The 20451-nt window shown below is 40.5% G+C and overlaps 1 protein-coding gene and 1 long non-coding RNA gene across 3 annotated transcripts in view; both read right to left on the bottom strand.

Annotated features, from left to right (window-relative positions):
• Positions 1–9375, bottom strand: part of RBBP6 (RB binding protein 6, ubiquitin ligase) — a 32167-nt gene extending 22792 nt beyond the window's left edge. For both annotated transcript variants that reach the window (XM_060122268.1, XM_060122269.1), the window contains exons 1-3: positions 8115–9375; positions 3437–3536; positions 1129–1165 (exon numbers count right to left, since the gene is read on the bottom strand). In XM_060122268.1, the coding sequence (XP_059978251.1) occupies positions 1129–1165; positions 3437–3536; positions 8115–8280 (303 nt within the window). In that variant the 5' untranslated portion in view covers positions 8281–9375. The remainder of the gene's footprint in view (positions 1–1128; positions 1166–3436; positions 3537–8114) is intronic.
• A 1445-nt stretch (positions 9376–10820) lies between these two features.
• LOC132504854 (uncharacterized) lies at positions 10821–17899 on the bottom strand. The gene is made up of 3 exons (XR_009535131.1): positions 17687–17899; positions 17016–17210; positions 10821–10940 (listed from the first exon to the last, which is right to left on the bottom strand). It is a non-coding gene; the product is annotated as an uncharacterized LOC132504854 (long non-coding RNA).
• Positions 17900–20451: the final 2552 nt, after the last annotated feature.

Raw genomic sequence — 20451 nt, 5'->3', positions numbered from 1 at the left:
GAAGATTTCAGACATCTTGTATTGTGTACAAATCAAGCCTGAGCAGTCAAATGTTTAGAGCACCATCAAGTTTACAGAACCCAATTACTACAGATCTCTGTTCTGAAATGGATGTTTCACCCCACAACTTAGGAATGCTGCTACCTTTCACTTAAAAGCTCGAAGTCAAAATGGTGTCATACTTAAGGTTAAGATGTTACCCTGGTTAAGGGGAGTTACCTTTGATAAGCTACAGCTTTCAGCTGGCTTACAATTAATGCAGCATTTTAATATCTTATGAGAAACAGGAAATATTTTAATTTGGACAACTGAGCAGACTAGAGAAGTAGAAGACCTCTGTTAAAACTTGAGAACGGTGTACTCAATTGTATAAAATCATCAAAATCATCGACGAGACACTGATATACTTGTAGGGGGCCCAATTCCAGGTTTCACTTTACAGTACAGATATAAACAAAGAATAGGAGCTCAAAATTGCCAAATAAAGCAAAAGTAAATAATAAAAGCTGCATCAATGGTCTCTGGAAAGCTCTTTTCTATGACGTGTCTGAAACTGGAGAAAGAATCAAACCTTAAATATATGCTTTGGATGTTGCTAATGCATTTTTCAAAGCCATCAATCAGGCAGAAAAAAAACCAAAAACCAAAAAAAACCAAAAACCAAAAAAAGAAAAACTAAGTGATACAACGTGAAAATGGCAAAATATACACTCCAAACATTTTTTATTGCAAGAAACAAAAAGCACACAACAGCCTGTACATACATACAAAATACTAACTATAGACAGACAGATGTAGAACATGTTACCATGTTCATTAGTGTAAAACCTACATGATCTAAAAAAAGATCATACATTAACTGTACAACACAGCGTCATACAGGAAGAATGCTATCATATTTAATATGAAACAGTGTTTTTTGGGCACAAACTACCCATTTCTACAAAATAAAGTGTGCAAGTTATGCCACATATATCCATATTCAACTGAGCTGTAATCAAATACATTTTATTTACAATATGTACTATGATCAGTTGGATATTAAGTTCTAAAATGATTTACTTCACTGCTACATTATAAAGGTAAAAGCAATGTGTAGAAAAAGTGTGAGATTGTGTTTTTACATACTGCTTTTGAAGTTCCCATCACTGGTTCAGTTCGACTTCTAAAACGACAAAAAGAAAATCAGCATTAGCTCTCTGTGAGTAGCTATTAATGAATTTTTGTGATAAAAACATCTCTCTAATCACACATTTTTAGGAACACAATTTTTCCTTGGCATAAAGATTTTAAAACAGCCAATTTCAGAAGTAATAAACACATTTCCTTGATTAATCTTTACTATCTTTGAACAGTTTAAGATGCATTTCTGTTTTTTAAAAAAAAAATCCATACTGGGGAATTCTAGAATAGATGTGTACCTTGCCACTTATACAATAAATGTTTTCTGAAAGGTAGTATGAGGATTTTGTTATTTAAGAAACTTTGTCGTTATTTCTTAATAGATTGAACAATAATATTATTCCTCAGTTTCTTAATAGGTACAGACGTGAATTTTCATACATCGGATTTCCTTAAAGCAAGACCACTGTTGTTAACATTTTTTAATTTGGATTCCTGAGAAATTGCTGTGCTCCAAAAACTAAATTTGAAATCCAGAAAGGTTGGCAGTTTAATTTTTTAAAAAAGTCTCAAGACAATGACCAAAGACTAAATAAGAATTTTAAGTTCCAAAAAAATCAACAGTCTGACAGAGTATTTTGGTTAAAAGAATAAGTTAAATAAGTTGGTTATGGAGAACTGAACAAACTGATTTTTAAAATACATACACAAATAAGCTCAAGGAGAAATTCCTTTAAAAGTCCACACAGAAAAGGGGACAAGAGTCAAGTTGCTAAAATACAGCCTTTAAAGGCTTAGTTTTAGTTTTAAGTTTATACTATCCTGACTACAAAGAAATGTCAGACAGCGTATGAATGGAGTTTCTAAATCTGTGCATGATTTGGAAGTCCTGAGATAAAAATGAAGTTTTAATTTACTAGTATTTGCTCAACAAATTCAAAGGCACTTCACGAGGCAAGTACATTACAAAGGAAATCATATACACAGTGAATTCACATTTAATTCTTTAAGGGGCAACTATTTTCCCTAGTATTAATACTTTGAACAATTCTCTCCTCAAAGTCTCTGAATATCAAAAAAATCTACTGAAATCGAATGCTTGCTATTTTTAAAAAGCACTTGGTAAATTAAGGAATAACTTCACACTAGATTCTAGGAATTAATTCTTCTCTTACCATGTCTCAAAATTATGTAAAGTAAAAGGCACATAGTTCACTTGGTATTTATAGGAAAAATAAAAGTATTCAGCTTTTTCAGTTGTTGCTATACAGAAGATATTACACAAAAGAACCTCCAAACATTAACGTATGGAATATAACTTTACACTAAACTAATGAGAATATTCTTAGAAAACTTGTCCACATGAGGTAAAGCTCCAGGAAATGACTATTTTCCCTCAATTCCAAGAACACATTCCATTTCCTAGGACTGGCAAATTCCAGAATATTTCATTGACCAAAAGCAGAATTTGCCAGAATTTCAAGTAAGGTAAAAATCTCTACGCTTTAAATAGCTCAAGTTGCTACCCTTTTCACATATTTTAATTGTTATCACCATTGAAATTTCAAGAAAGCAGAGAAAGTTAGATATAAAGTTTTAATCCTGCCCCTTTAGTGCATTTCTTAAGCTCTAGACCACTCCTAGGATATTACCACATTCTTACTCCAATAAAGGGCATTTACCATGTGCCAGGCACTATTTAATTCCTACAACTCCCTGGAGTTAAATACTCATATCCCTATTTTATTTTGAGGAATCTGAGTCACAAACTTTAGGTAACTTACCCAAATACAACTTCACACAACTGGTGGGAAGTAGTAAATGGAGTCAAACCTAAGCCTGATTCCAGTGTCTGTGGTTGCTTCCCAACAAAAGCCCCGTACTGATTAGGAACAAATGTTAGCATTACTGAATACTCTTGATGCTGACAAAACATTTAGGACAGATCTCTTAAGACATTTAATATACATTTCTGTAGTGGAAAAATGGTAGGGGGAAAAAGTGTACAGGCAAACAAAAACCAAAGAAGGGTTCAGAAATATTTATTCACTAATTTGAACATCATTTTCTTGTCTTTGTAAATATTACCTATACAGAGCAAAAAATCTTTCTAATTAGCTCTTACTCCTAACTAGAGGTTAAGTTAGCTGGGGGAAGAAATCAGGAAAAAACAAACTCATCCTCACAATTTTAAGGATTAAGAAGACATACTTATCAGGGTAAAGTAATGAGTTCAGTTCTAAAATATACTTGTTCTTTCTCACAAAAAAAGTCTATTTTGAGAACTTAAACATGGGATTTAATAAATACTTACATAACGTATGTCTTGCTTGTAGATTTAACACCTCCAATAGGAATTCTTCTAACAATTACAGATGAATTCTTAGGAATTAGAGCATTATCATCAGTATATTCTGTAAATAAAAAGATAAAGATTTGAATTTCTATTTGGGATTTGGATAATTCATAGTCCTCAAGAAATAGAAAACTTCAACCAGACATATATGTTACGGGAAATGATCTTAAATATAAAGGAGCATTAGTAACTACATGCTCCTTACATCTAGATTACTGAAATTGTCAGAACAAATATCCAAAGCCATAAGGGGTTTCTCTTAAAAGGACACCCAATAGTATCAGCAGGTTCTTGGCTCTGGCACCTCTACTTTTGTGGAACCCCAAATCTCAGTAAGACTAAGTCATTCTCTATTTAGCCAGTAATGCAGAACACCTGAACTACATGAGAAAAAGCTGTTATTTAGAATGCAAACATTCTATCTCTCCTAGGCCCTAAACACAGTATTACTGGGGAAGACACAGTAAAAAATTAAAATATGACACATTTCAAATACAGAATAAAGGGCTTTGTAATAAAGAATTAAAAGTGGATGCAACTTTGGATAGTATGTTGATTCAAGGAAGGCCCCTCTGAGGAACTGACATGTGAGACTAAGAAGCCAGCAAGATGTGCAAAAACACCGGACAAAGAATGTTTCAGATAGAGGGAAAAGCATGTGAAAAAATGACACAAAAAGGCCAGAAGAGCTGATGAAAATGAAAGAATGACTTGAAATACAGGTAGAAAGGTACACATTACATATACTGCTTCATATCTTGTTTCTAAGTACAACAGGAAGCCACTGAAGGATTTTAAATAAAAATGATGACAATTTTAAAAACAATATTAAAAACAAAGATAACTCTGGTATCTAAGTGGAGAATGAACCTGCATGGGAACAAGAATAGAAACAGGGTGACTAATATGAAGATTGCTGCGTAGTTTAGGTAAGAGACAATAATGATCTGTTCTGGAATGTGACAGAGAAATCAAGAGTCAGAGTGTTTTGAGGTAGAACGAAGGCTTTCGGATGGATGCGGGGGCAGAGATGAAGGTGAAAGAGGAATCAGGTATGAATTCCTGGGTTCCTGGCTTAAGCAACTGGATGAACAAGGATGTCACTTTCTCAGAAGACAAACAGGGAGGAAGAATTTTTCTACTCTTTGGACTATTGCTTGCAATACTTTCCTAAGAAAGAAATTAAAAAAGAAGCTGGACCAATGAATTCAACTATGGTTAAAAAAAAAAAAAAAAAGATTTGCTATGAAAGGAATTTGTAAAATTACCAAAAAGAAAAATAATCCACTACAGGGAGACAGATGTAAAAATGTACCCATCTCCCTTAATCATACAATCAGGTATCAGGGTTCACTCTTTTAAGATTACTGAGTTTACCTGATTCCCTGTTACTCAGCACCTAGGGGCTGACTACCACTGTTCTAATTATTTTAAGTTTATCACATATGTAAGCATTTTAAGTTTTTATATATGTATCAGCTCTATTATTTTTAATCACACTATTACTATTTCCTGTTATAAACTGAAGTGTTCAGGAAAGGGCTCTTTTCAGTATATTTCAGGTAGTAAGCTGTATCTTCACAAGTATCCAATTAGAGTGATGCAATTTCCTAGATTTCGCATACCAATGTAAGACTACAATCATTACCTTTTGGATAGTTCAGGATAGTCCCAAATTCCAAGCAAGATCTGAGTAAGAAAAACTGGGAGCAGGGGAGGTGGGGTATCTTTAAAAAATTCTGGAACCAAAACTTGGTGTCAAACACAGGACAGTTAAGCTTCTACCTATGTAACAACCCTCAAAAGAGTTCACTGTGGGAACAAATAGCAAATATGTTCATGAGCTCTCCAATCCAACTTATTCATTTGATCAACACAGTGCTCTGTCAAGCTTGAAGTCTGGTGCCCTGATGCCACATGCTTTCTAATTGACCTTTTAAAGTATCTGAGTTACACTGATGATTTCTTACCCTTTAAATACCTCCTTAATAAGTAGTCTGTTAACTTCAAAAGACCCTTTCTATGCAACACTGTCATTTCGGATCCAAAACATGAAGACTATGGATGAAATGAAAAACAAGATGAATTTAAGAAATGGAGAAACAGTCTTGAAAATACTTCATCCTCAGCTTCCAAATCTTTCACACTAAGTTCAGGATAAAGGTTGTTTTGTTGTGTGTGTGTGTGTGTTTTTTGGAGGGGGATTGCAAATAAGCAGAAAATTAGGAAAACAAGTTTATTCAGGAAAAACATTAAAAAAGATAATTTGAGATTCATTTTGAAATACAGTCTAGAAATAAAGAAGAAGAATTCTTAAATCTAAAACATGAAATTCTGATCCAAGCATTTTAGTCTAATTAAGATGTAAGAGTCCTAAACATGGACAGATTTCCAAAACTGTAAGGAATGTTTTATAGAAACATGATAGAAATATTAATTCAAACAAACGAAAGTGATCCAGTTTGGCATTCTTTCCTAGGCAATCTCCTAACTAGGAAGCTATATTTATTCTGTCCTCTTTAATTCACTGGATGGTGCTAAAACCAAGTGGCATTCTTACTCAGCTACCTTGTGACACTGGATGCTATTTCTCATAAAACTCATTAAGTGCCTAGATATCTTTTTCTCTCCTAATTTGAGGACTGCATAAGATGCAAATTTTCTCTTCTCTTAACCAATCTAATAGCAAAGCTTTCTCCAATAATGACAGTTCACAAATACATAAAAAATATGCTGCTGGGCAAAGCACTTCCCTGCTTTCAGCGTTTGTAAAAATAACTATCATATAATTTCCTGGCTTAGAAAAAAACACAACACATGACAAAACTCTTAAATTCATGGACAAGAATTCCATCAACAATAATTTACTCCAGTTTAACAAAGTTGTTATCAATTATTAGGTGGAAAAGATGGACAAAGTCTAGCCTTAAATGATTAAATCCTGTTATACTCCAGTAAAATATGAAATTGCGTAGTATGTGATTAAAATTGCCTTAATATTCTCTAATATCATTTATATTTTCTTTCCTCTCATTCTTTAAGTATCACTAACATATAAAGATGGCCTAAAATTCGTGTAAATCCATCTGTTCTGTTAAGCGTGACTATAATGCTTAAGGGATGCTTTTGTGGCCTTAAAGAATATCTTCTTTAAGGTATTTTCTTGAATAATATTTTTAAAAGCTGTTTCTCAACTGTTCATGATCCCCAGTAATTTTCCCACATAATTACAATTACTAAAGCCTCACATTAAGTGTCCCTTAGGTCTGATACACTGAAAAAAGTTGGGGGGGGAAGTGGAGACTATTCTTTCACGTGTTATCAAGTGAGTATATAAAGTTCTTCCTTATTGAGTATTTTTGAGTTGTGATATGCCAGTAGTAGTTTCTTAACATAACACAATTAGTTATGTCTGGATGTACTGATAAATGGAAAACAGCTCTTGTACATGACAAGAGTTACTCTACCTACCAAACTATATGCTAGATGTGGGCCCCCCACCCCAAATTTCAACTAAAAGAACCCATGTTCCACCTTAAGCCAAATGTAGTGATCAATGAAATATCCTAACTAGCACTTCACTTTACTTCTCATCCCATCAGTAAAACTCAAAAGACTGACCTACTAAAAACTACACATCAGCATTACAGTAATGCGAAAAAGAAACCAAAACAAGCTCAAAGCCAGAACCTGAAAAGGCCATTTTGTCTCATTCTCATACCTATGCTACATTCTCAATATTGTATAAACTGCTTTTAAAAAGGAGAAAGAACTTAAAGATTCCAATGAGTGGCTTCTATAAATAAGCTACTCATATGGTAGCAGCCGACTATTTTTCAGTATCCTAGTATCAACATAATCATGTAAAGTCTAGCAATTACTATTCAAAAAAAAAGAAAAACCTGTACTTTTGATCTTTACGAAATTGCTAAAGTTTGAGAGTAATGTGATGAACTAAGAGTTCAACTACCTAATTACTGCATTACTAATTCTGGAATTTACACACAAGACAAAAGTGGTCACACCGGAATATACCAAGTTCCAAAAGCAATTCCAACATTAAAGACTGGCTGGATTAAATCCTCTAAAACATTAAAGTGAGGATCTTTCACCACAACGCAGGCAACTCCAAAATTTAAAACTAACTAAATAAATCAGGAGAAGGAGAAGAGAACATAGAATTTGCCATTAAACTCTCAAACGTGGTTAGGTTAGAAAGGTAGAAAAGTATCTCTAGTGCTGCTTTAACTAATAAGCAGCCTGGCTTATGCGCTCCTCTCCTCCTTCTGAAGAAAAACAGGTTAGAAAACGCCCCAGGGCAAGCACTCAGAGAACCTGGACGACACCCCCATCCTGTGCCACGGAAATCCTCGTTTTAAAAAATCATTTGGGAGGAATCATCAGACTTTGCACGACTGGGGATCAGCCTGTTCCAGATGATCCAAGTACGTAGAAATCAAATAAGTCAAACTCCAGGGCCGACTGCTGCAACCCTTGGCTATCAATGAAAGTCGTCCGCAAAGTGTTTGACGAACAGTCCCACAAGAGACATCATGGCGGTTAGTCTCCTGCCAGGCACCTCGCCACCAGCATCTCTCTTCCACCAGCGAGGATCTGGAGCCCCTGTGGCTCTTACCTTCTTTCGTCTGCGCGTTGGTGATCTGCAGGTCGCAGTCGGCAGCTTTCAGCTTCTCTCTCCCCATAATCTGCTTCTTTAAATCGCAGAGGGAGATATGGAGCCCATCAAAGGTGACGGTATCATAGTTGAGTTTAGAGGAAAATTTATAATGCACACAGGACATGGTGCCAAAGGATTCCTAAGGTTCAGCGAGGAGACGTGGACACGCTCAATGTATGTATATTTATAAACTTAAGAGCAAAATATGTACACACACAGAACACTCAAGAGACACCGAAGGACCCTAAGGCCTCAGATTAAATAACCCCCCCAGCCACAAGCGGGGGTTCGTAAAAACAATAATCCAGAACACCCCCCCCCCGGATATTCAAAATCGCTTCATGTGGGAGGAGGAGGACGAGGACGGGGCAGGGGGCAAGCGAGAATCCGCCAACGGGCACAATGTCACCCCGCTGGGTCCCCCTCGCTCATGCTAAGGGCCGGCAGGAGACGGGGGCAGGCGGTGCAGTCAGTAGCGGTCAGTCCACACGTTAAAGTCCGAGCGACCCCGCGGGGTCAGGGGTCCATAGCGCGGCCGCACCTCCCGGTTGGTCTCTCTCTCCGTGGACGGGGGTGACCCAGGCCCCGGGAGAAGGTTGAGGGGAGAGGGCCTAGGCCCGGAGTCCACGAGCGGCCTCTCGCCTCCTCCTGGCTTCCGGACGACCGGCGTCGGCTGCCCCAGGCCCAGGCCCCCACCACACACAGACCCCTTTCGCCTGCTCCCCGGAGGCCACGGGCGGCCCCGCGGCCTAGGCCGAAACGCGCGGTCGGCGGAGGAGAGGCCTTCCCGCAGGCCGCCCCCAGCTCCGCCTCCCCCCCGCCGCCGCCGCCGCCAACGCCGCCTCAGACACAAAGCCGGTACTAGGCCTCGGCTAGGCCTTGCAGCGCCTCCTCACCACCCCGGGCCCCAGCCAGCGGCCGGGGGGCTTCGGCTGACCCTGGCGACACCGCCGAGGCTCCCCGACGCTTCCTCTCGCCGAGTGCTCCGCGCTTCTCTCGCCTTTCGCTTCCGTCGCCTTTCGGCCCAGTACCGAAAGATTAGGCCCGGAAACCGCCGGGCAACGGCGAGGGCTCCGCCGGCTCCCTTTTTGTTTTGCCCCCCCTGCCGCTCTCGGGTTCTCGCCAGGTGCCGGCGACACCTCCAAGCCAACCACTATGGCGGACGCGGCCTGGCTTCGGACGAGCGCCCCACTCCGGGGTCTCTTAAGCAGGGATTGCACGGGCGACGCGCGCGGGGCGGGCCTGACGTGCGCGCATAGGCGGGACGAAGGGCGGGGCCTGCGGCGTCACAAAGCGCACCGGCCCGCCCACGTGACCCCGTGCTTTGTGACTCCCGAGCGCGTAACCTAAACCATCCGGGAGAACGGAAGAAACCATCTGCCTCAAAGGGCGGGGGGGAACCACCGATTCCTCCCCCCAGTTTAAATAAGCATTATGGTTGAAATGCAGCAAACTATGGGTGCTATGCAAGCACCCCTAGCTTCCTCTTACAACAAACTGGTTACCGAAAGTTCTTCCTAAGGAGAAATTCTGGAGCAGCCCCGGGCTTGAACTGATAACAACCACTACTGTAAAGATATATTGAGCTCTTTAAGTATATGCTTGATATATTAAGCATGGGGGTAAAGCGCTTTACAGTATTTTCACGCTCGGGAGCCTAGTTGTCTGGGTTGGAATCCTAGCTGTGGGGACTCTAGATTTTACTCCTCTGTGCCTTAGTTTCCTCGGTTATATTATAAAATGTTGTTTAAAAAAATCGTATTTGGTTTACTGGGTTGTTAGAGATTAAATTAATGAATACATATCCATTGTTTAGGACCGTCCCTGGCACATGGTTCAATGTGGCTCAATAAATGTTAGTTTAACAACATCAACAAAAAACCCGAGGTGGTCAGCACTACCGTTATCTCCAATTTATAGATGAGGGAACTGAAGCTAGTGAGCGATCATGCACTTTCTGAATTCGCAGAATCAGGGGAATGTCTGCTCAGTGGCGGGGTCCGAAATTCCATCGCTAATTATACATGCCGGGAACTGTACCAAGAACCCCCTCAGTAGATTGGAATATTTTTTCCTTGGTGCATGGGGAAGTTATTATTACATTCATAAAATTCATAATGTAATAAAATTGTGTTCATAAACTGCAATAATCACTATTATTTACAAATGCATTTTCCACATCCTCTCTGAATTTTACAGGCTGGGCTCAGAGAAGTTAGTCACTGGGAGCAAGGTCACACAGCCAAGATGTGGCAAATTTTGCCAGGGACTTCCTAAATACACACACCAAATTCTTACTGAACTCGGTTTAAATCAATTATCTTATTGTAAAAGTCTCCTGAGGCCACCTTATCTAAATAGCACCGTCATCATTCTCCATTCTTTTACTCTTAATTTTATTCCAAGCACTCACTCATCATTACTTACAGGGTGTATGTTTACTTTTAAATCCTCTGTCTCCCCTTCAGCTGAGAAAAGGGGTTTTTGTCTCTTTTGCTTATACTGTATCCCCAGATCTTAGAACACTGCTTGGACATAGTAGGCACTCAAGAAATATCTGTTGAATAACTAAATACATTTTTATGTAACCTATAGAAATACCATGGCGATAAGATTTTGGCAAATCAAGGGCAGTCCCGGAGACACAAATACAATTTAATTGAACCACATCATCAGTGCTTTTCACATGTAACAAATTTCTGTCTCCTTTATCTTTGGTAACTCACTAAAATTTTCTTGCTCTTGGGTCCACTGCAGAACAGCTGCTTTTCTTGAAAAAAATCTCTGTGTGAATGAAAAGGGGAAAATCACATCTAATGAAAGAAAAACTGGACAAGAGAATGGTGACTCGTCTTGGTATCCCTGCCTCCAAAGTGGTCTTTGGTTAATTCCTCCACACCCAATTTAATTAATCAACCTGATGGGATTCAAAGGAGGCCACATCCTTAGGGTAGAGTAGATCAGACCCCTGCCAGAAGAGGAGTAAGTGTACTTTGAAAGAATACAGTCAGTGGTATGACTTGGTCCAACCGTTCTCCTCAGCCAAGAGCCCTTTACAAAGCTTTGCTCACCCTCGGCACTCATTTATGGAGACCTCACGCCTTAGCACATCAAACAGGTCAAAACGTACTCACAACCCACATTAAATATACTTTTGATGAGATTTTTTTTTTAATTAATTAATTTATTTATTTTTGGCTGCGTTGGGTCTTTGTTGCTGTGCGTGGGCTTTCTCTAGTTGCGGCGAGCGGGGGCAACTCTTCCTTGCGGCGCGCGGGTGTCTCACTGCGGTGTCTTCTCTTGTTGAGGAGCAGCCAGGCTCTAGGCAGGCAGGCTTCAGTAGTTGTGGCTTGCAGGCTCAGTAGTTGTGACGCACGGGGCTTAGTTGCTCCGCAGCATGTGGGATCTTCCCGGAACAGGGATCGAACCCGAATTGGCAGGCGGATTCTTAACCACTGCACCACCAGGGAAGTCCCTGATGAGATTTAACTGAGCTGCCTGACTAATTGACAAAATGTTACATCTGGTCCATTTCATCAGATTCCTTTACTAATATCAATTTTGTAAATTTCTTTTGGTTATATGGAACTACATTCCCTGCCACTGCTGTACCTACCTCCCCAATATTTTTGTAAGCCCTTGAAGAGCCTTTTGTGCTATACCTATGGTGAATGAAGCATCCCTTTCCAAGCTCCTCCTCTGTAGCAATTTTGGGGCTCTCACATCTAGGATCTTATACCTTTGTCATTCTCAAACCCACCGTACCCTCACACCTCCACCAAACACATACATTTAGTAATCTCCTACCTTATTTCCTTTTGCTAAAATGTCCTAATTGGGAGACTGAAGAAGCTATGCCTGTCCACTGAAGGGGACTTGGACTACTACCCAGGCTCCAGAAGTTAGAGTGAGGCCTGCCCCGCGGAGACTGTATTTATATACATTTATAATCCAATCCCCCAAGTGCCCCAGTAGCAGTGACATCACCAGATTCTTACTCTGGCCTGCACACTCTGAGGCCAAATTCATCAAAGGTAGATACATATATCCCCATACCACCAATGTATCTTCCCCAGATGGTTGATTGATTGCCCTTATATTACCTTTATATTTATTTAATATTGGGGCCTACAAAAATTTTTGCATTTTTAATAGAATCCATCAGTCTTTTTCCCTTCACTTTTTTTTTTGGCCGAACCACTCAGCTTACAGGAACTTAGTTCCCTAACCAGGGACTGAACCCGTGCTCTCGACAATGAAAGTGCCAAGTCCTAACCACAAGACCACCAGGGAATTCCCTCCTTCATGGTTTTTACCTTTATTTGTATACTTAAAAAAGTAGTTCCTGGCCATTCAGTACCCACTTTAGATATTTATCTGCTTATGTGTCCTTCTAGTTTATGTATGAGCTTCCTGAGTTTAAATTAAACTCTGTAATCTATTTGAATATTTCTGTGTATAGGATACACAGAGCAAAGATCATTTTATCCTTTTTAAAATTGCGGGGCTTCCCTGGTAGCGCAGTGGTTGAGAATCCGCCTGCCAATGCAGGGGACACGTGTTCAATCCCTGGTCTGGGAAGATCCCACATGCCGCAGAGCAACTAAGTCTGTGCACTACATCTACTGAGCCTGTGATCTAGAGCCCGTGAGCCACAACTACTGAGCCCGCATGCCGCAACCACTGAAGCCCACGTGCCTAGAGCCCGTGCTCTGCAATGAGAAGCCACCGCAATGAGAAGCCCGTACACCACAATGAAGAGTAGCCCCCGCGCTCTCTGCAACTAGAGAAAGCCCGCGCACAACAACGAAGACCCAATGCAGCCGAAAATAAATAAATAACTTGTTTAAAAAAAAACCCATTTCTAAAATAAAAAATAAAAATAAATTGTGAAATATATTGTTAACAAAGAAAAAAGCATAAATATATATGTTATGATTTGATGCAAACTACAATATGATCTATAAAGGGACTTTGTTTTTAAACTATTTTTATCTTACATCTATTTATAATAGGTGATTTTAGTTTTTAGAATATTTTTGCAACCTTATGTTTGACTCCTTCCATTTTGCCTTCTTAGCAGCATTTTAAGGCACACTTAATTTGCTGAAAGCTGAAGGTCATTGATTATTTAAGTCCTCATATGAACTGAGTTTTTGAAAATTGATATGAGCAACCTATTTTCCCTCCACCGTTAATTCATGTATTCACTCAGCACTCATTCAATTGGCAAAAGTAAGAAGTTTGACTGGGAATTCCCTGGCAGTCCAGTGGTTAGGACTTGGTGCTTTCACTGCTGAGGGCGAAGGTTCAATCCCTGGTCCCAGACCTAAGATCCCCGTAAGTCATGTGGTGTGGCAAAAAAAAAAAAAAAAAGATAATACCATGTGTGGGGAGATGGGGAACAGTGGGATCCCCTGTGATCATTGTGGGGTGTGCATTGGAACAGTCATTTGGAGAAACAGTTTGGGATTCTCTTGCAAAATTGAGCATTCCTATACCCCATGAATCAGTAATTCCACTCCTTGATTTGTGAAACAGAGTTAAAATGCTACTTTCCTAGAAACAGAAAGTAGGGGTTGGGGGAGGGGGAAAATGAGGAGGAGATGTTCAATGCGTATAGACTTTCAGTTTTGCAGGACGAAAAAATTCTAATTCTAGTTACACAAAAAAGTGAATATATCTAACACTACTAAAGCATACAGTTAAAAATGTTTAAGATGATAAATTTTGTGTTACATAAAAAAAAAAGACCAGAAATATAGTATCTCAGAAATTCCCTGGCAGTCCAGTGGTTAGGACTCTGTACTTTCACTGCTGAGGACCTGGGTTCAATCCCTGGTTAGGGAACCAAGATCCCAGAAGCCACGCAACACTCCCCCACCCCCACCCCCACAAAAAAATATATATAGTATCTTTCTCATATTATATTGGTTATATACCCAAGGCAAAATTTAACTCGTGTACTTGCACAAGAATTTCATGGAGGCTCTCTTTTTAATAACAAAAAGCTGAAACAACCCAAATGCCCATGCCATGAGAATAGATTCATTAAACTCCATCCAGACACTAGAATATTGTACAGCAGTGAAAAATAAGTAAAATACAGCTACATGTAACAATATTGTGATGGGAATCTTTTTAGCTGTTCTTGAATCAAAAAAGCAAGTCTCAGATGATGGCGTATTATATAATACCCTTTCTGTGAATTTCAAAAACTAGTAAAACTAAACAATGCGTTATTTAGTTAGTCATACGGATATAACACATCGGCAAAAAGACAACTGGAAAACACAAAATTCAGGAGACTCATTACTTCTGAGAAGGAAGGATGAGATACAGAAGAGGAACCCAGAGTTGTTGGTAATGATCTTGGTCTTGGGTAGGTTCACAGGTATTCATTATTTTAATGAAAAGAAAGAACGAACAATTAAACTGCAAGAGAGCCATGCACAGAGCAATGATGACAAGAGGTCATGAGATCAGGGTTATGATTAATCCACTGATGTGCTCCTGAAGTTCCAGCCCTCCCTTCTTCCCACTACCAGCAAAGAATCTCACACACAGACAGAAAAATGGAGTCCCTTTCAAAGAAACCAAAATTAGGCTAGCTCCCTAAACTCTGGTAGCACTTAATGCCATAACTGTAAAAAACAAAACAAAACAAAAACACCTCATGTTTTGCTTATACTTGTATACTTCTGTTCTAGTTTTCTTGTGTTCAGATCAGAGAGGCGACTTGACCCTCAGACCAGACTCTGGGTGACCTAGGGACCTGGAGCCAGAACGTGCCACCAGGGACCTCATGTTGTCCTGTGTCCTCTAACTTCACCTCATAAAAGTGGGACTCAAAACCAGGAATGTTCTGAAGAGGTGTGGCCTCATAAAAGTGCCAGGGGACATTATGTAGAGACAGACACACGCCACGCTTGCTTCTCCTAGGAATGCGAGGGCTCTAGGTAAATGCAGAAGATGAGTAGTTCCGTGCTTTGTGGCCACCTAGAGAGGTGGGATAGGGAGGATGGGAGGGTGACGCAAGATGGAGGCGATACGGGGATATATGTATACATACAGCTGATTCACTTTGTTGTACAGCAGAAACTAACACACCATTGTAAAGAAATTATACTCCAATAAAGATGTTAAGAAAAAAAATGGACGAGTGGGAATGGGAATGTTATTGCGTCAGAGCTCAGTTAGAGCTCAGAAACTTGGAGAAGCCTCTTCTCTCTAGGATGAATGTGACCTATTCATTCATTTCCCCAGATATGAACTTTGTAACGAGTGCCAGTGTGTGGCAGGCATCGTGCTGGCTGCTGGGCAATCCGCTGTGAACATATCAAAGCCCCTGCCTGCAGGGCGTTTACAATAAGTTAAGGAAATCGTGTAATTTTAGGGGCTCCCAAACTTGCTGTGTGACCTTGGGAAAGTACTTTAACTTCTCTGGACCTTGGTTTCCTCTGGGACCTGTTTCATGGGCCCTGTGTGACTGCACTCAGAAGGGTCCTGTGCTTGGTTTAATGCTCTGATATTGCGGTCTCGACATTCCTTTTAAGTTTCATTTTCATTTGGCCCTGAATCCCACAAAGTATGTAGCTGGTCTTGGTTTTCTTGATTGGTGAAACAGAGTTAAAATAGTGTTTTCCTAGAAACAGAAAGTAGGGGTTGGCGGAGGGGGAAATGGGAAGCGTTTCAGTTTTGCTAGATGAAAAAGTTCTAGAGATCTGTTGCACAACAAAAGTAAATACGCTTAACACTACTAAGCTGTACGCTTAAAAATGGTTAAGATGATACATTTTATGTTATGCGTAAAAAAAAAAAGATGAAAAACATAGTACGTTCCTCGTATGTTTGTCAGGACAATTCCCTGACATTGTCTAGCACACAAGCACCATGTAAATAAATTCAAGTGGCACATGCTAGAGACGTTTCTTTGACGCGCTTCCCATTTGGATAAACATAACATTTGCCACCCCTTTCCTATTCACCACGCCCCATGCCAAGTATTTTTAATGCAAAGCTCCTTAAATTCTCCCATGAACCCTGCAAATAGGTCCTAATATTATCCCCATTTTATAAACGAGGCGATGAGGTTCAGAGAGGTGAAGTCATGTGCTTGAGGTCACACAGGATCCACGATTTAAAACAGGGTGTGCCTGGCTGGGGAGGACGGTCTCCTAACCACGACTCTATTTGACAGCAGAGGCATCCTATGGAGGGGCCCACAGGGAGGGGCATCCTATCTTCGTGTACCAGGAGCAAGGCTGACCCACTGCCAACAGACTGTCCCCGGCCTTCTTCCGTCTCACAGTTACCCTCTGTTATCTTTGATCCTGTGTTTTATCTTGTCTCTGCTCCTGGATTAAGTTCTCAGAGGGCACAGACCTCATCTGCTTCATCTGTCTTCCCTCAGGCACCTGGCAGGTGCCCCAGATAATTATTTGTGGAGCCCCAAAAGGACACTTGATAAGTGGTGCTGTCTGGCTTCTCCAGCAGTAACAAGCTTGGTAGATTAACACAGGGCAGTGGGCTTGAATCTGCCTTTTAAGGAAGTGCAAACAGGGCCGCCTTTAGGTACACAGGCCATCTCTCAGGCTTTGTGCGTGCCCCTATCCCACTCCGCATCCAGGATTATTGATCCAATGGGCCTGGCTCTGTGCTGCATGCTGAAAGTGTAGTGTCTCCTTTACCTTTACTATGACACTGTGAGGTAGGTCTGATTCTTTTCCCGGTTTTATGCAGGAGGAAAACCGAGGCTCAGAGAAGGAAGCCCAAGGTTACATCCCCCAGAGGTGAGACCAAGGTCACAGCTAGTAGTGATGCAGCTGGGATTCAAACCCAGTGGGTGAGCTGACTTACCCTGTGTGGGGTTCCTCGCTGTGTCTGTCCCCTGTGCCTGCCTCAGGTGTCTACCTGTCTTTGGTTTGCTGCTGATGACAAAGGTATCATTCTCTCACAGTTGCTTATTGAGTGACGGCTTGTTCCTGGCATTGCTCGAGGCATGCAGGGTACAGCAGTGATGCACAAGTCTTTTGCTATCCTGGAGCTTCCGATCTAGTGGGGGAGAGCTACAATAAGCAACTAGACAAGCAGAGAGAGGATAACAGTAGAATGTGATAAGTACTATGAAGAAAATTAAACCGGGTTAGGGAGATGGAGAGTGACAGGGCGGTGGGTGAGGGTGACTTAACACTGGCTGGTCAGGAAGGACCTCTGTGACGAGGTGACATTTGAGTGTGAGGTTCTAAGGGAAGAAGTTTCTAGCTGGGGTGAGTGGCATGTGCAAGAGTCCTGAGGTGTGATCTAGGGACAGTCAAAAGGCTGGGACGGCTGAGGTATGGATAACGATGGGGAGTGACAGGGCTTAGGCCAGAGGCATACACAGGGGCCCAATCACATAGGACCATAAAAGCCATATGAACAAATTTTGACTTAGAGAGGAATGTCCTAGAGGTGTATGAGAACTCCCTCCCATGTTAACATTCAGGGCAATTTAAGTATGGCTGGTACCACAGCTGAACTACAATTACCTTCAGAAGCATCTGGGAGGTTCCAGGAACTTGAAGGGGCTCAGGATAGCATGGGGCTGTCAGGTGTGGTTTATTTAAAGGCAGAGATTGGGTGGCACACACACCATGGCTCATAGCATCCTTCCCAGCAGTCACGTAATCAGGGTTATGGCTTCTGACACATGGAGAAGGATGATCCAAAGGATAGCTGTTTCTTCCTGCAGCTCCTGGAGCCTGTTCCACCTGTTGTGCAGGCTGGTGACATAGATCTGGCAGGAATGGGTCAAAGGTAACCCTAATTATCTAGGTCTGAGACTTGGTAGAGGAAGAGGCTGGCGGTAGAAATCTTCCCCAGGGAGGCAGAAAAAGGGAGACGGGAGGGGAAAGGCATGCCCATATTTGAGCCCTGACTCTGTGTTGAGGCATGGAGCTTCTTTCCAAAGTAGAGCTCAAAGAGTCTGATTCAGCAGGGCTTGGCGGGATATGCAGGTGGTTCTGATGCACAGCCAGGATTAAGAACCACCACATTCTAGGTGGTTAAGTGCATAGATGCCAAAATAAAAAGACAAAACAAAACAAAAAACCACATTCGCAATCCCTATCAAATTACCAATGACATTTTTCACAGAACTAGAACAAAAAATTTTTTAATTTGTATGGAAAACACAAAAGACCCCAAATAGCCAAAACAATCTTGGGAAAGAAAAACAGAGCTGGAGGAATCAGGTTCCCCACCTTCAGACTATACTACAAAGCTACAGTAATCAAAACAGTATGGTCTGGCACAAAAGCAAACATATAGATCAATGGAAAGGATAGAAAGCCCAGAAATAAACCCATGCACTTATGGTCAATTAATCTACAGTAAAGGAGGCAAGAATACACAATGGAGAAAAGAGTCTCTTCAATAAGTGGCGCTGGGAAAACTGGACAGCTGCACATAAAAGAATGAAATTGGAACATTCTCTAACAGCATATACAAAAACAAACTCAAAATGGGTTAGAGACTAAATGTTATACCAGATACAATAAAACTCCAAGAGGAAAACATACGCTAGGAGAACACTCTTTGATGTGAATTGTGGTCATTTAGCATTCATCTTCTAGAATAATGGAAATAAAAGCAAAAATAAACAAATGGGACCTAAGTGAACTTAAAAGCTTTTGTTTTAAAGCTGATCACTCCAAACTCATCTACAGATTCAGTGCAATTCTGATCCAAAATCCCTGCAGGACTTTTGTAGAAACTGGCAAGCTGATTCTAAAATTTATTTGTAGAAGTCAAGGAATTAGAATAGCCAAAACAATTTTGAAATTGAAGAACAACGTTGGAAGATTCACATTACCTGATTTTCTGACCTACTATAAAGGCTAAAAAGTCCAGACATATATCCCCATGTATATGTATAGCTAACTCACTTTGTTATACAGCAGAAACTAACACACCAGTGTAAAGCAATTATACTCCAATAAAGATGTTAAAAAAATAGTCCAGACAGCACTGTACTAGAGAAGTGTAGATATCTAGATCAATAAAACAGAATAGAGAGTCAAGAAATATATATATATATGACATTCTTACAAAGCAAAACTATAGGGACAAAAAAAAAAATCAGTGCTTTCCAAAAGCTGAGGTGTGAAGAGGGGGTGACTACAAAGAGGCATGGGGTAACTTTTGTGGGTGATGACACTGTTCTATACATTGATCATGGTGGTGGTTACAGACTGCATATCAAAACTCTAAGAGCTGTATGCTATGAATCATACCAATGTTTTTGTAGGACAGTCTCCCAAGGCAATAGAAATAAAAGCAAAAATAAACAAATGGGACCTAATCAAACTTACAAGCTTTTGTACAGCAAAGGAAACCATAGACAAAATGAAAAGACAACCTACAGACTGGAAGGAAATATTTGCACATGATATGACCAACAAGCCTTAATTTCCAAAATATACAAACAGCTCATACAACCCAATAACAAAAAAACCAAACAATTCAATAGAAAAATGGGCAGAAGACCTAAATAGACATTTCTCCAAAGAAGACATACAGATGGCCAACAGGCACATGAAAAGGTGCTCAACATCACTAATTGTTAGAGAATGCAAATCAAACCTACAATAAGGTACCACCTCACACTGGTCAGAATGGCCATCATTATAAAGTCTACAAATAAGAAATGCTGAAGAGGGTATGGAGAAAAGGGAAAACTCCTACACTGTTGGTGGGAATATAAGTTGGTGAAGCCACTGTGGAAAACAGTATGGAGGTTCCTCAAAAAATTAAAAATAGAGTGGGATCCAGCAATCCCACTCCTGGGCATATATCCAGACAAAACTATAATTCAAAAAGATGTATGCACCCCTATGTTCACAGCAGCACTATTCACAATAGCCAAGACATGGAAACAACCTAAATGCCCATCGACAGATGAATGGATAAAGAAAATGTGGTACATATACACAATGGAATACTACTCAGCCATAAAAAAGGATGAAATAATGCCATTTGCAGCAACATGGATGGACATAGACTATCATACTAAGTGACGTAAGTCAAAGAGAAAGACAAATACCATGTGATATCACTTATATGTGGAATCTAAAATACGACACAAATGAACCTATCTATGAATCAGAAACAGACTTACAGACACAGAGAACAGACTTGTGGTTGCCAAGGGGAAGGGGGAGTGGGGGATGGGTGGAATGGGAGTTTGGGATTAGCAGATGCAAACTAGTATATATAGAATGGATAAACAACATGGTCCTACTGTATAGCACAG

Source organism: Lagenorhynchus albirostris, chromosome 15, assembly GCF_949774975.1.
Source record: "Lagenorhynchus albirostris chromosome 15, mLagAlb1.1, whole genome shotgun sequence".
Classification (NCBI taxonomy): Eukaryota; Metazoa; Chordata; class Mammalia; order Artiodactyla; family Delphinidae; genus Lagenorhynchus; species Lagenorhynchus albirostris.
The sequence above is the reverse complement of the archived record's forward strand: the minus strand, read 5'-3'. Positions and strand labels throughout refer to the sequence as shown.